Below are 15393 nucleotides of genomic sequence, written 5' to 3'. Positions count from 1 at the left end.
TCTTCTTAGGGCCCCACACCTATAGCAGAAAGTTCAGCTCTTATTTCCCAATCTCGAACCGTTAGTGGGAGTAGGAGTGATGGGGAAAACCGTGGAGCATACAATGGACGTGGTGGTCGAGGAGGGGGGGCGAGGGATAGGAACAGGGAGAAGCCAAGGCCAGCAGCATCTTTATGAACAATCTCACATGTCTACTACTAGCTCGGGGACTGCACGGACTTGTCATTACTATGACAAACCCGGCCATATTCAGAAATTTTGCTACAAGCTACATGGGAGACCGGTACCAGGGCAGCAACAACGGTTTGCAAATACTGCATCCGGTATTGATTCTTTCTCACAATCTTCCGAAGGCAAGGTAGTTGTTATGTCTGAAGAAGAGTTTGCTCGGTACAATCAATCTCATATTTCACAGCCTACTTCTTCCACTGCTACTTCAAGTCAGACAGGTAATGCCAATGTGTGTCTTTCAGCTGCTTCTCGTCCTTGGATCATTGATTCGGGGGCTTCTGATCATATGTCGGGTTTTTCAGGTATATTTTCCTCTCTTACCTCATTCTTACCCACACTTAAATCAGTTAAATTAGCCAATGGTTCATCTATATATGTTAAGGGAGTTGGCACAGTTCATCCCAATCCTTCACTACCATTGTCATCGTTGCTTTATCTTCCACAATTTCCTTCTAATCTCATGTCCATTAGTAAGTTAACCAAAGAATTTCAGTGTTCAGTAACATTCTATCCCGATTCTTGTATATTCCAGGATCTAGATACGAAGAGGACGATTGGTAGAGGACGTGAGGAAGGGGTCATGTATGTACTTGAAGACACAACATCTTTTGCATACTCTAGTGTTACCTCTCTACATCGGATCCACTGTTGACTTGGTCATCCTTCTTTTCAGAGTCTCTAGAAATTAGATTCCGGTTTTAAGTCTCTTTCTACTTTAGAGTGTGAGTCATGTCAACTCGGGAAACTACATCGTGCTAGTTATCTACCTCGAGTCATTAAACGAACAGCGTCTCCTTTTTTGTTAGTTCATTCGGATGTTTAGGGTCCGTGTCATGTGACTTCCAATTTGGGTTAGATATTTTGTTACTTTTGTTGATGACTATTCCGGAGTTACTTGGTTATATTTAATGAAAAGTCGTTTAGAGTTGTTTTCTATATTTTCTACATTTATATCTGAAATTCATACTCGGTTTGGTGTGCGGGTTAAAGTTTTGCGTTCTAATAACGCAAAGGAATATTTTTCTGCACCTTTTTCTGATTTTATGAGACAGCATGGTATGATTCATGAATCTTCATGTTCCGATATTCCATAACAAAATGGTGTTGCTGAACGGAAGAATAGACATTTATTGAAAGTCACTAGATCTATGTTGTTTGAGATGAAGGTCCCTAAAACCTTTTGGTCCGATGATGTCTTGATTGCGTGCTATCTCATTAATCGTATGCCTTCTTCTATTTTGCGAGGTGGTATTCCCTTTTCTATTATGTTTCTTAATCAATCACTATTTGATTTACCACCTCGTGTTTTTGGCTGTGTTTGTTTTGTTCGCGACCATCGACTTGGGTATCAAAACTTGATCCCAGGCTATCAAGTGTGTGTTTCTAGGTTACTCTCGTACTCAAAAGGGATATTGTTGCTATTCTCCATTATTGAGAAAATACTTCATAATTGCTGATGTTTCATTCTTTGAATGAACTCCTTATCGTGATATTCCAATAAGTGTGTCTGAGTTGGATGAAGAGTTACATGTGGCCACGATTCGATCAATTGCTCCAGCTGTTTCACCGGAACCTACACAAGAACCACCTCCTCTACGGGTTTACACTCGGCGTCCTCAGGTTACTACACCATCCCTTCCTCCCGTCACTACTACATCATCTTCCGTCCCAGGTCCGTCTTTAGTTGGTCCTTCTCATGCGTTTGATCTCAATCTTCCAATTGCTCATCGTAAAGGTACACGAACTTGTACTCAACATGCTATTGCAAATTTTATTTCATATTCTTCTATGTCTCCTTCCTTTCGGTCCTTTTTATGTCTTGTTGAACAACATCCTGTCCCTAAGTCCGTCACGGAGGCATTACAAAGTTCTGGCCGGAGGACAGCTATGGAAGAAGAATTAAATGCTCTCCAAGTTAATGAAACTTGGGACTTGGTGCCTCTTCCTTCGAGCAAAACTGCTATTGGTTGTAGATGGGTATATACTATGAAAGTCAATCCCGATGGTTCTCTTGCTCGCTTAAAAGCAAGACTAGTTGCGAAAGGGTATGCTTAGGTATATGGGGTTGACTATCCGGATACTTTTTCTCCTGTTGCCAAGCTTACCTCTATTCGTATCTTGATCTCTCTTGCCGCCACTTATAAGTGGCCCTTGTTTCAACTTGATGTCAAGAATGCTTTTTTGCATGGTACCCTCAATGAAGAAGTTTATATGGAGCAACCTCCGGGATGTGTTGCTCAGGGGGAGTCTGGAGGGCTGGAGCTAGTTTGCAAATTAAAAAAATCTTTGTATGGTTTGAAACAATCTCCACAGGCATGGTTTGGAAGATTTTTTGAAGCTGTACTTTCTTTTGGATTGTCTCAATGTGATAATGATCACTCTTTCTTTTATAGACAATCGGGGAAAGACAAATTATTCTTGATTGTATATGTGGATGACATTATCATCACGGGAGATGACTCGGTTGGCATAGCTAAACTAAAGATTTATCTTTAGAAGCGGTTTCAGACGAAAGACTTAGGAAAATTGAAGTATTTCTTAGGAATTGAAGTAGCATAGTCACAGAAAGGTATTGTTTTGTCGCAGCAAAAATATGTCGTGGATTTACTTACCGAACAGGTATGCTGGGATCAAAGCCTCTTGACTCACCCATGGAACAAGGAGTTAAGCTAGTTCTTGAGGGAGGAGAACTTTTTGATGATCCCGAGAGATATAGAAGATTGGTAGGCAAACCGAATTACCCCAGTTACTCGTTCGGACATTGCTTTTCCGGTCGGTTTCTATCTTTCCCTCGTACATCTCCCTGGAATGCAGTGATTCAAATTTTGAGGTACTTGAAGAAGACTCTAGGAAAAGGAATTGTTTACAAGAACCATGGTCATAGCAAAGTTGAAGGGTTTTCGATGCTTGATTGGGCAAGGTCTCTAGATGATAGGAGGTCAACTACTAGCTATTATACTTTGGTTGGAGGAAATCTGGTGTCATGGAAGAGTAAGAAGCAAAATGTTGTGGCCCGCTCCAAAGGTGAATCAGAATATAGAGTTATGGCACAAGTGACATATGAATTGGTATGGATTCAGCAACTATTGATTGAGTTAGGCTTTAAAACTTCGGTTCCTATGCCTCTGTGGTGTGATAATAAGGCTGCGGTGCATATAGCCTCCAACCTCGTGTTTCATGAGAGAACAAAACATATTGAGGTTGATTATCATTTCATTCGAGAGAAGCTGCAAAGTAGGATGATTCTTCCCAGTCATATTAGAACTGGTGAACAACTTGCAGATATTTTTACTAAATATTTGGGTAGTGAGAGGATAGAATATATTTGTAACAAGCTTGGCATGATCAATATATTTGCTCCAACTTGAGGGGGAGTGTTAGAGGTATAAAGGGTAAATTGGTCTTTAAGTTCCTTGGGTCTTATTTAATGTAAAAACTCCTCATTAGTGAAATATACGAAATACGTTTACACAAAGAACACCACAAATGTTGACTCCAACTTGCAACATTGTTTCGCAAATCTGTCCCATTCTATCAAATGTCTAGATGATATGCTGTAAGATTAGACAAAGGAAGAGCCAGTGGAATATACACATCCCTCATATTTACATCTTCAAGTCAGGAAGAAAAGAAAGACAAAAGACGGTTTTCGATTCACTTAAGGAATATACACATCTCTCAAAATTCGCACCACTATCGAGGTGTAACGGTTGGTACAACCCCGCTTATCAGATCACTTCCCGAGACGCTTGATGAAATATGCGGGTCCCGGCTCATAAAAGTTGAAGATGACGGAAGTGACGTGCCTGAATAAATGGAAGTCGTCTCAGAAAGTATGGCGTCGGCGTCGGGCATCATTTTGAGTATGCTCTCCAGCTCCCTCACCACGTCCAACATGGATGGCCGCTTCTCTGGTTTGTCGTGGCAACACATGAGGGCCAGAGCGACGAACCTCTCGACACATTCCGAAGGGTAAGAACCCATTCTGCTGTCTATAATAGAGAACATCATGCCTGCTTGATGCGCCATGTTCACCTGACAATGCACTCGAAAAATTGAGCACCGAGAACGAAACAAAGCATCTCCAGTTTCTTCTTCAGTGCATCTGATATTGCGACCATCACTAGGTCTTACATATTGGTCTGATATTTCAGATCATGCCTCGTTAATCCTTGTTGCTGCACTTAATTGTTGTTCCCCACCTAAAATTAGAACCTACCACAGATTTACTATATTCGGGTACAATACTATGAAGATATTGAAACCACCGAACACCTGTTTTTGGATTTCTCCTTCTTCGCAAGAATGTCTTAGCGTCAGTTTCTGTCAGGCTTCAGTGCATAGGAGATTGGAACTAAACACGCTTTCACCAGTTTCCAAAAGCAGAAAATAACACTAATTTACTACTGAGGTTCTCAAGCAAAAACAGATATATCACTATTTATGATTAAAATAAGCCCAAACTTCAGAGACATTATTTAGGTGAGAACTGATCAAACGATGACAATGAATGACGAGAACCAAGAGAGCCTATCATATCAGGAAAGTACCTCTCTGACAATATTCTTTCCATGCGATATCGGTTGCATTCCTGTCAATAGCTCCAGAAATACGACCCCAAGACTATAGACATCACTTTTATCAGTCAACTTGTGCGTCAGGAAATATTCTGGGTCGAGGTATCCCTGATAAGAAAAACCATAGTAAAAAGGGGAGGTCAGAGGTACAGCAAAAGTACGTAGATTTGGGCACCTGAAGTTTCTAATAGACCACTTACAGGAGTCCCTTTAACAATTGTAGACACATGATGGGGCACGGTCCCCTCATCATCTAGGACAGGGGCGAGCCGTGATAGTCCAAAGTCAGCAACTTTGGCAGTAAGCTTGGAGTCCAAGAGAATGTTACTGGCCTTAATGTCTCGGTGAAATACCGGAGGGTTTGCTTCTGTATGGAGGTAAAGAATGCCCTTAGCAGACCCCAACGCGACACGCAGCCTCATACTGAAGTTAAGGTAATCCTTAGCTTTCCCTGCATGCAAGTAAAGATGAAATTCCATGAAGCAAGAAAAGGACAAAGTACATGAAGCATCATATGATAGCATTGATGCATTAAAGTGTATGGAAAGCTCCTGCCTCCACCAGCAAAAGAACAGAGAAGAAAAAGAACATCCTACTGGTTCTGTGAAGATATATTTGTCATGGGACCACTCTCCAAATGAATGCTTCTGAGTACTAGATAAATTATATTAATGGAAGTTCTTGAAAGAACACGTTGATATGGCAATCCAATCCTCAAATCCAGACAAAGTAGTCAACCTAGATTACTCCTGAAGTTGAGAATACAGAATAGTAGTATGAAAGAGAAAACAGAATATGATTCTCTCAAGAAGAGGAATTAAACCAATGTGAATCCAATTCCTTCTATACGCATGCCTCTTATTCTTGTGGACAGCCTATTTTACTAGTCAAAAGTTTGGAAAACTGATATGTCGTTAAAATATTGAGAATATAAAGCACGTACCAGAAATCCAATCCCGCAGAGTACCGTTGGGCATAAACTCGTATACTAACATCTGTAAACACACCAAGAGCACATAATAAGTTCTTCTGTTTAAATCACGACAGCCATGCACAAATAGTAATTTTCTTTGGAGGAAGATGGCCATCGGTTGTAGAATTGAGTGAAAGAAATGTTCTGACATTATGCACACAAGTACAACGTACAAACACTACTCTCCAGCAACTGTGAAGCTCTTTCATTTTCCTAAACATGATCATTTTGAACAAAAGAGAATTGAAATTTGTTCCTTCAACAACTGTTTGCTATGCACATACTTGATGGCAAGCTGCAAGAACCCATCTATCCGCGGATGGATTGAGCGCTAAATTAGATTCAAGAGTTATTTAGCAATTCTCCTTTCGCATGCATAAAAATATTCCATTGCTACTGCTGCTCATGATAAATGCAAACATCTAGACACATGAACAAATAGTTATGCAGTACAAATTCTGAAAACATAGAATATCAGCTGCCACATCGTTTTATCATTCATCGCAAATGTTTTAGTAGGCATGCCACTATCCAACAACCACATATCATAAAGCCAAACTCAAGCAGTTTACCTGTTCCCCTTCTTCATCACAATATCCCACCAACGACACTAGGTTCCGATGATGTAACCTTGACAACAGTTTTATCTCTGTCAAAAATTCTTTTTGTCCCTGTAACGATCCTTCTTCTGCACGCTTTATGGCTACGACTGTGTTGTCATATAAATTTCCTTTATAAACTTTTCCATAACCTCCTTGCCCAACTTGAGTCGATCTATTGAAGTTGTCAGTTGCGACTGCCATTTCTCTAAAAGTGAAGGCTTTCACACCTTCAAGCTTCATAGATACCTTTGAGGCTATGAGGAGCAATACAAAATCAGATAACAGGCAACTCTCATTCGATTTAGCTAAGGAAATCTTGAAGAACTTACATAGATTCTTCCTTGACAGCGAAGGCTGATATCTGGTCTTCCTTGCAATGAAAAGAGTAATCATGGCAGAGATTGCAACAACACAGGCAATAGATGATAATACTATGGCCACCAATATTCCTTTACTGATATTTGTCTTCTGATTTGGAAGAATCACTGTCGAATTATGAAATCACGTGAATCAAATAACTTGATTAGTGCTTTATTCTTGATAAAATCAAATTTAACTAATGATAATACATGTTGACACATCAGCTTGTATTACCATCCTCGAAAAGAGTAATAGAGCTTTTGTCGATTATCTAACTAAGCTTAAATTGCCAAGGTATACTTCTTAATCAGGGTAAGTTTATTATGATGATCCTGAGTTTGTCTCGTACAGTCAACTTTATACAGTAACCCAGAGTGGAAGTGCCAGAGAAAAGAGGAAAACGTACATGAGAGATGCCTAATTAAATCTTCAAAGAAGATGTACAGGTTATTGTCTTCATATGGATAGAGACAACAATGATCAAGAAGGAAATATCAAGCAATGACTATGTTTCTGTTTGCTTGCAAAGTGATACGAAGTTGACATTTTAGAGAGCCAGCTGTATTTTCACCCTAGAGTATCAGTTCGCTCAACAAATATGCTCTTAAACAAATTCTTGAATTTCATACCAACTTTGCAGATAAATTTCCCATCATGTACTCACTAAGAAGCAATGGAACTGCATAACAAGTTGTTTTGAGGCAACTCTACTTTCTTGAAATAAGTAAGGAAGGTAGTATTGCATGTTACATTTCCTGATTACCCATATCAAGTGACGGCATATGTCAAAGGGCTACTTTGCAGCATCAGCATCATTAGAAACTGTCACCAAAGGTGACTCTTTCTAAGAAAAAAATGTGTGGAGTTAAGTACTTACTAGTTGAATAAGGTCCCAGAAGAGTAAAGTTGAGAAGTTCATATGGTCCAAATAAGTCATCTCCAGGAAATTTCCACGATGTGAAGATGCCTCTTATTCGCTGAACCTCGCTTGCATTAAATGTAGTCGGACCATTAACAACTGGGAAAAGCTTCAAATACATCCTCATCCGTGGTCCTACTTCCCAGGCATACGAATCAATATGCAATTGGTATAGTTCCATGTTAAGATAACTGGTTACGTACACTTCAAATGAATCCTCATAAGGAGGGAAATAAGAGAAGCTGGGACTCTTCAGTCGGTATCCGATTCTCAGGGGCGATGCGCAGAAGCATTGCACAGGCGATGCTGGAACATATTCAAAGAAATTATCTGTAGGGCATGCTTGAGTAAGACAATTTGTTGAATTCACTGAGTTGCCACGTGTCCCATCGTCACCACCCTCATTCGCACAAAATTGGCTAATATTCGTTATATTCCGTTTACTGCAGACAGGATTGCCTCCAAGCCTAAAAGAAAACTCCTTCATTACATTTCAGACAGGAGGACTGGACCAGCGACAAATAATCCTCCAAAGCATATTCCAATTAAAGAAATGAAAACGTTTGACATTTTCCAACTTTTTTTTGCACTAAGAAGCCAAAAGCATGTGCCAATAGCTCAAAAATAGCTTATTTCTTTTGGCTTTTCAATGCAAGGTCTAAACATATGTGATGCCTATAAGAGAAACTATCCATAAGCCTCAATGCTTATTTTGGCCTTTTGGGACGGGTTCCAAAAGCAACTGACAGCCCCTGATCAGGTGCAGGACCTCCAGGTACCATTTGCTAAGAGCTCCACTACTTGAGAAAACCAAAAGTAGGAACTTGAAGTACCAACCAAGATTTTGACAAGTCACTATAGTTATTTTCAGGTGTACAGTTGAAAAATCAGCGTATAAACAACATAATCTACACCTATATTGTTCCTTAATGTAATTAAGGGGCAGGAAGGAAAGGAAAAGAACCTTAGAGAGACATTCTCTGGAGGATTAAGATCTCCTACCACATCTGAGAATGAATTCTCTTGAAGATCACTGTGATAAACATATAAAAAGAACAAATAAACATCAACCATCTCATAAAGAACTAGTAGATGACAGATGTGCATAATGTTTTGATAAGCTTGTTGATAACATTACAGTGCATTTCAGGAATGAACATGCTGCAAGACACTGCTTTACTTCCAGATCAGATACTTAACAAGGAGGAAAACTCAGTGCTTACATTATAAGCATCTCGCTTGGAGTGAAGGTCATATTCTGCCAAATGTTTGCAGGGACAGAACCTGTCAAGCTGTTATTCTCCAGTGACCTGCATTATAAGTAACGTCCAGAGTCATAATAATGAAAACTTAATATTTAGAGAATGAGTATCTTGTACTCTCTCAAGATTAAGTACAAGAAACTAATCTAAAAAACACTGCCACTTCAACATCTGCTAATAACATACAAAACAAGAATTTATACAATCAAGAAAGAAAAGATAGTCTTACAGTCTTTGTAGAGAGGGAAGATCGGAAAAACTTGCTGGAATAGATCCATTAAGAAGGTTATTTGATAGATCGCTGCAACCAACAAGAATGTATCCCAAATTTAGCAGTCACTCATACGTTGATATCATTTTCATGGACAGAGAAGTTAAATCATAGACTTGATTGTGAGCATACATGGTTGTTATGTTATCAGAGAGCTTGTTTGATGGTATAGGCCCACTAAGCCGATTATGGCTAAGATCTCTGCAAAATGGAAAAAAAGAAGAAGCCAAAACAAGCTTTAGATGTATTCGCAAGAGAATATTCTAAAAGGCACCTGATGGAAAACATATACGTCAGACTTGGCAGATTATAAGGAACCAAGAACCAGATATTGGACTATTCTCAAACTTACAAAAAGCTAAGATTTGGTATCTGGCTAAGATCAAGAATCAATCCCTCCAAACTGCAATTTCGAAGACTCCTGCCAAGCAAGTTTGGAAGTGCATTAGAAACCTTATGGAATAATTTATGCAATATATGGTCAAAGTCTTAGATGAAGCCTACTACTGCTTTTTTAAAGAGTAAAGCTGTTCCCTCTCCTAATACATCTCAATCAGACCATTAGCTTCGGGAAGCACTTCCCCAAGTTTTATAATGTTCCACAGTAGTCATTCCTCAATTTCCTATCAATGAATTCGTCGCATTCAAGACTGTTTTTACTGATGAAAAAAATAGTTTTAGGTGTCTGGACCACATCAAATTTCTCTCATTGATGCACTGCAGAATTTATAGTTCCAAAGGTGATAACTGCATGTACAACAAGCCACTTTTACAAGATCTGAAAAGTTTTTGCTCTCAAGCAGTTTATAGCCCAAGCTGCTTCATCATTCCAGCTGCCAATTTTTTTGATAATGCATTTCTCCAGTATTTTCAATCTTTCTACTATAGACAAAGAGCATGCTAGAATCATGTGATTTCATGCCCCAGCAGTGCATAATTTATGATACTAAATGCAGTTACAGACTAAATGTCAACTCACAATTTTACTAATCTGGAGAAATTCCCATAAGAAGCTGGTATTTCAGTGCCCTCGAAGTTGTTATTGTCAAGTTGACTGCAAGATTGAGGAGAGCTTTTATGGAAAGATCAGATCAACAACATACTTTAACAGGGTAATATGTATGCCTCTAGCGCACGTCTCCAGCAGTACCAGAGTAAGTCATCGAATGCAAAAAAAGGGGGCAATTTGAAAAATATCAGATCTGCTATTCCTCATGCTACCTTTAGAATAACCAGTTGACCTAGCATTCCAGTCATACCAAAATATAGCTACTACAGATTATAGAGCAGCTACATTGAGGAGAGAACTTCATTTGTGAAGAAGGCTATGAGAAGGGCAACGACAATCCAACATTAGATTTACAAACTTGTTACGACTACGCATATCCTCTTTTTCAATGTTGCATGACAATTAAGTCTTCATGGGCAAAACACCACCACTTGGTGTTTATGGTTCAGTCAACCTACTCGATTACAGAGTTGACCCTACCAATTGGAAATTATATCCACATTGTTTGCATCTTCAGATTGAGACGGTTGCAGTGCCACACCTTGTTTTTACAGACTTTTGTCTGGTAGGGAGTTCACTTGTTTCTGACCAAAAGTTTCTTTCAACATAAGGACTTTGCAACATTCAGTATAAAAAAGGAAAAGAAGAGAGCTAGGGAAAGGAGAGTAAGCAGATTACTGCAGACCTAGTAGACATCGAGTACAAGGGCCTTTGTACAATGAAGGCTCCAGTGACCTCGATAGGCTATCATAGTTCCATGTCCTATTAATGCATATGTGTTCAATGGAATTTGAGAGCCATATCTATAGGCACCTTTAGACGCAACTGATTTACTAAAAGATGTGGGATGACATCAGAACCGCAATAGAAACAACTTAATCCAAAATGCTATCCAGGATTACATAAAGATGTCATACAGTATGCGCAAGTCTGGCAAGAGTGAGAACTCTTGTGGAAGATATCCAGATAAGTTGTTATTGTCCAAAAGCCTGCAAAATTAATTGTATTATGTCATCACACAAAAAAAAATTTACGATGCTTCTGTATCAGACTTTAACAGCAGTGTACCAGAAGTTTGAGAAAATCAGAAAATGGATGAACTGTAAACTTACAAGTGAAGAAGCGTGGATATGCTGGAAAGCTCAGCTGGAATGTGACCACTTATCGTGTTATTATTCAAATGGCTGCATCATTTAATCTGTAAGCACATGTAATACGCAGAAGAAGGCTAGGCCACCAGCCAACACCAAGCACCCAAGAAAAGGATGAAAATCCACTTACAGGTGTCTCATACTACTCAAGCCAGCAAATGATTTTGGTATTGGACCTGATAATTGATTCAGGTCCACTTGAAGTCTATTCAAGTTTGAGAGATGGCCAAGCTCATCAGGTAAAGATCCAGATAGCTTGTTTCCGTTCAAAAGCCTGCGCTGACAGAAATAAACCAAATCACTCTGAGGAAAACATGGTTGATGGAGGGAACTACTCTCACGACATTGAATGTTCCGATCATGAAAGCATAGAACCTTGGAAAGCCTTTCTCTAGCTGCTCTCCAGTTGCTACTTTTCAGGCATTCAGACAAACAAGCAATTTCAAACTATGAAATTTAGTTAAAACAGATAGTATTCTTTTCTAAAATCTAGTAGTCTTCTTTTCACTAGTTATTTCTAAAAATCAGTTAGTAAATGAAAATCGGCTACTTTTATTAGGGCTTAGAGAAAACCGTTTGGAGAACAATTGTGAATGAGCACTATCTGGTGAGACCTCTGCAAACTGCAAGTTGTATCAATTGCAGAAATGTGGAAAAAACTAAACACAAACTTACAGTATATGACATTGTTTTCAATCAGAAAAAGCCATAAAATTACAGAGAGAAGAATTGTCCATATATCTTATTCATGATTAAAATACTTCAAACCACCCAACAGCATATTATCATCTACTTCATTAGCATTCACTTCCTCAAGTTGAAGACCTAGTTATGAAAGGATAATCAAGGGAACCTGATTCTTGCTCTGCATCAACAACTATATGTGCATCAAGAGTTTAAACAGTGAATAAAGAGCTAGCTTGGTGATTGCAGAATCAAATCACAAACTCAACTTACAAGAGTCTCAGGGACGCAATACTTCCTATCTCCTTTGGTATGCTGCCGGTTAACTCATTCCACATGAAGTCTCTTCAAACACCCAAAAAAAAACAAAAAAAACAAAAAACAAAAAAACAAAAACAAAAGAATAAGAAAAGATCAGCATCAATACTTCCATCTTACATACTAGCTCAGCCAAGATTTTCCCTATGACAGAAGCTAAAGTTGGAAGATGACACAATCACTAACTCACAAAATTAGAAGTTGAGATAACTGCCCAACAGCAGGAGCTAAACTTCCAGAAAGATTCATGTTCAGCAGTTGGCTGCATCAGGAAAGGAAATATAAGAACAACTGGATACATTCTAAGTATATCTCAAGGAATAACTTGACTAAAAGCAGGCTGGGAGGTTGACATTTTCAATACCAAGACTATCATATACTATGATAATTTAGTTTTTTACTAGCGAAATTTTAGAACTCATAGCAGTAGAATAGACCATACATCTTGCACACATGCATATAACCATCAGTTCCAAAGGTATCAAAGCATATAACTCCCGTCCAGTTAGATGTGCATGGATCCCCCTTCTTCCAATTTGCAAGGTGTTTCATAGGGTCAATTAGACTGCTCTTCACGGCAATTAGTGCATTGACTGCAAATAGCACAAGCACTTATAAGTCTTACAAATGAAATGTCAAGAAGCAATTAGCCTTGAAACAATGCTATAAAGCAGCATGCATCCTCAAATAGTAATAGCATCAGATTCATTCTCCTGTGTCACATCCTTGCATACATCCCAAAAAAAGGGAGAGTAAAGAAAGAAAGAGCTAAGCAATTCATGTCAATGCAAGCACCATAAACTGTTAAGTCCAGGCTTTTGGCCTTTGCAGGTTACTCTAACTTAGAAAAGTTTGCATGTAGTTAGTAGAATTTGAGCAAGTGACCTTCAGTTCCTGAACTGGAAATTTACTGTCAACTACTACTTTGCTATAGTAATATTCCTTAATGTGACAATGACTTCTACCCTGGTGCTGAAACAGAATTCGAGGAGCACAAACTTGGTAGACAAAGAAATAAACTCCTGGTCGTATACATTAACTTTCACCACATGTGAGTATCGGGACAATAGAACAGATGGTGTAATAATAAGCAGTGGAATGGCTGAGAATAATGCCCAAAAAAAAAAAAAAAATTAAGCTCAGATCCTTATACATCAACCAAATAGACCAATGTATTTGACAGCTTATAATTTTACAACGTTCTACCAGAAAATATAAGAGATGAACACATATACTCTCTTCTCATGCACACTTGGGCGATACAACTAAAGTTCGAAAGATCACCTTCTGACGGAGCGGTGACCTCCGCTTCGACTAGGTACACAAAGTAGCAGCATGAAAGGACGAGAGCAGATATGGGAATTCTCAGCTTCAGCATCCTCTTTCCCTGAAAAAATATTTAAAGACTAAGACATTGCACACTTCTTCAACCTCCCAAAGCATCGGCAGTGTGTTATAGATTCGCATTTCTTCATGAGAAGAAAAAACAGACATACGCATACACAAACCCTATTCATCGTATTGCCAAAGAAAGTAAACACATCTGAAATCTAGCAATGAAACAGCACCAGATCAGGGAAAAAAAAAAAAAAAACTCCTCCAAGCATCTAACAAGTGAAACAGAGGAGGCCCCTCAGCAAAAGACCAGAACTCAGACTCAATTCAAGCATCTTCCTCACCTCAAGTCCAGCACAAATGCAAGCAGGAGCTCAAGAAACCTTTTAAGATTCAGGGCCAGAAGTCAAACAACTCAAGCGAATGGATATACGGAAAAAGTTGAAAGCTCTGTGATATGAGTACATCAAGATCAGCGTCAGGATGATGAAGGTGACCGCAGGAGTGGAACGACGACTTTTCTCCGGTGTGAACACGAGCTCTGGACTGTAAGCATGAGATGGGATTTGCGTCAGGGTTGTTGCACCCACATAATTAAATGGAAATAGCAAATGGCGAATCAGGGTGAGTGAGAAACCCGCAGCTCTTTTCCTGACAAGTTTAATCCGTCGAGGTGTCGCCATTCCCAGTTTCTCAGATTTGATTAATGGGGAAGTTGACATTTTTGTCTCTGGATTTGGAAATGAGAAGAAGGAAACGACAGAACATTCCCCCCCGCCATAGAAGCTCGCTTGTGCTTTTCACACGGAGACAAAAGTACAGACAACCCATTGGGAAAGTGACAAAACGACATTACATTTTGATTCCTCCGACAAAATATTCCGACCAAAACTGTCTATTAATAATTAATTTTTAAATATAAAATGACATTTTAAAAAAAAAGTCCGCGTGACCTGCCACGTGGACTTTTACACTTTAAAATAAATTAAAAAAATCAAATTCAAATTTTAAAATTAGCTAAAAATTAAATTCATTTAAAATAAAAACTTTATTTAAAATAAAATTAAAAATAAGCTTAAAATTTTTACAAAAAACCTAAAAATAAGGAAAAAAAGGTTCTATATAAAGAACTGGGCGGTGACATGGCCAGCGGGGGTCGCTAAGCCCGGGCTAGGGACCGGCCCCTGCCATTGCCAACGACAGTGGGACGGCGGCGGTGAGGGTTGTGCAAGCCCTCACCGCCCGTTCTACAAATGTTTACTTTTACGTTTTTTTTTAATTTTTCCTTTTATATATATATTTCACCTAATTTTTCAATTTATTTTAATTAAAATTTGTGTTTTTTTATATATATTTTTCAAATTTTTGATTTTTTTATATTTTTATAAACTAATTAAGTTCGCTTTTTTTCTTCAATTTTTACCTTTTATAATTCTTGATTGGACCTCGCCGGAGCCATGTCGGCTTCAAATATTAGTAAAATAATGCTACATTAGATTTTTGGTGGAGCAAATCGGAGTTGGTACTCAAATGATCGTTTTTAAAAAAAAAAAGTTGACACTTAAGTGATCCGAACAAAACTTTTGGCACCAAAATGATCTCCATACACAACTTTTGGCATTGATAATGTCCTTTTCCCGACATCAATGGTCCTTGAACTTTGAAGTAATGTGTAATGTGATCACTGAATTTTTAATTTAT

General features: G+C 38.7%; 3 protein-coding genes across 5 annotated transcripts in view; 1 reads left to right on the top strand and 2 right to left on the bottom strand.

The window, feature by feature from the left end:
- Positions 1–15393, bottom strand: part of LOC115750563 (protein FAR-RED ELONGATED HYPOCOTYL 3) — an 874908-nt gene that overhangs the window by 581739 nt on the left and 277776 nt on the right. The gene's annotated exons all lie outside the window — the stretch shown is intronic.
- LOC125316745 lies at positions 147–1467 on the top strand. Its single transcript, XM_048286011.1, has 2 exons — positions 147–533; positions 764–1467. The coding sequence occupies exons 1-2, from the start codon at positions 188–190 to the stop codon at positions 790–792; spliced, it is 375 nt and encodes a 124-aa protein (XP_048141968.1). The 5' UTR covers positions 147–187; the 3' UTR covers positions 793–1467.
- LOC115750535 (probable LRR receptor-like serine/threonine-protein kinase At1g06840) lies at positions 3884–14323 on the bottom strand. Of its 3 annotated transcripts, XM_030687966.2 has the most exons (21): positions 14037–14322; positions 13642–13744; positions 12800–12950; positions 12548–12619; positions 12313–12384; positions 11486–11629; positions 11317–11388; positions 11122–11193; positions 10175–10249; positions 9548–9616; positions 9328–9396; positions 9154–9225; positions 8886–8972; positions 8627–8695; positions 7621–8129; positions 6713–6868; positions 6354–6637; positions 5752–5803; positions 5009–5259; positions 4782–4916; positions 3884–4266 (listed from the first exon to the last, which is right to left on the bottom strand). In XM_030687966.2, exons 2-21 carry the CDS (start codon positions 13733–13735, stop codon positions 3925–3927), a joined length of 2847 nt encoding a protein of 948 aa, XP_030543826.1. In that variant the 5' UTR covers positions 13736–13744; positions 14037–14322; the 3' UTR covers positions 3884–3924. The 3 variants fall into 3 exon arrangements, with proteins under 3 accessions (XP_030543826.1, XP_030543829.1, XP_048141892.1); XM_030687969.2 differs by lacking the exon at positions 9548–9616 and having other exon boundaries at positions 14037–14323; XM_048285935.1 differs by lacking the exon at positions 14037–14322 and having other exon boundaries at positions 13642–13876.

The sequence above is a fragment of the Rhodamnia argentea genome, chromosome 10, assembly GCF_020921035.1.
Source record: "Rhodamnia argentea isolate NSW1041297 chromosome 10, ASM2092103v1, whole genome shotgun sequence".
Taxonomy (NCBI): Eukaryota; Viridiplantae; Streptophyta; class Magnoliopsida; order Myrtales; family Myrtaceae; genus Rhodamnia; species Rhodamnia argentea.
Note: the sequence above shows the minus strand (reverse complement) of the source record. Positions and strands in the feature narration are given on the sequence as shown.

Coding starts and splice junctions, on each gene's coding strand:
- LOC115750535 (XM_030687966.2), bottom strand. CDS start 13,735: ATGCTGAAGCTGAGAATTCCCATATCTGCTCTCGTCCTTTCATGCTGC. Junction 12,951..13,641: donor GGTCACCGCTCCGTCAGAAG/GTGATCTTTCGA, acceptor TGCTATTTGCAG/TCAATGCACTAATTGCCGTG. Junction 4,267..4,781: donor GAAAGAATATTGTCAGAGAG/GTACTTTCCTGA, acceptor GTGCATTGTCAG/GTGAACATGGCGCATCAAGC.
- LOC125316745 (XM_048286011.1), top strand. CDS start 188: ATGTCTACTACTAGCTCGGGGACTGCACGGACTTGTCATTACTATGAC. Junction 534..763: donor TCATATGTCGGGTTTTTCAG/GTATATTTTCCT, acceptor TGTATATTCCAG/GATCTAGATACGAAGAGGAC.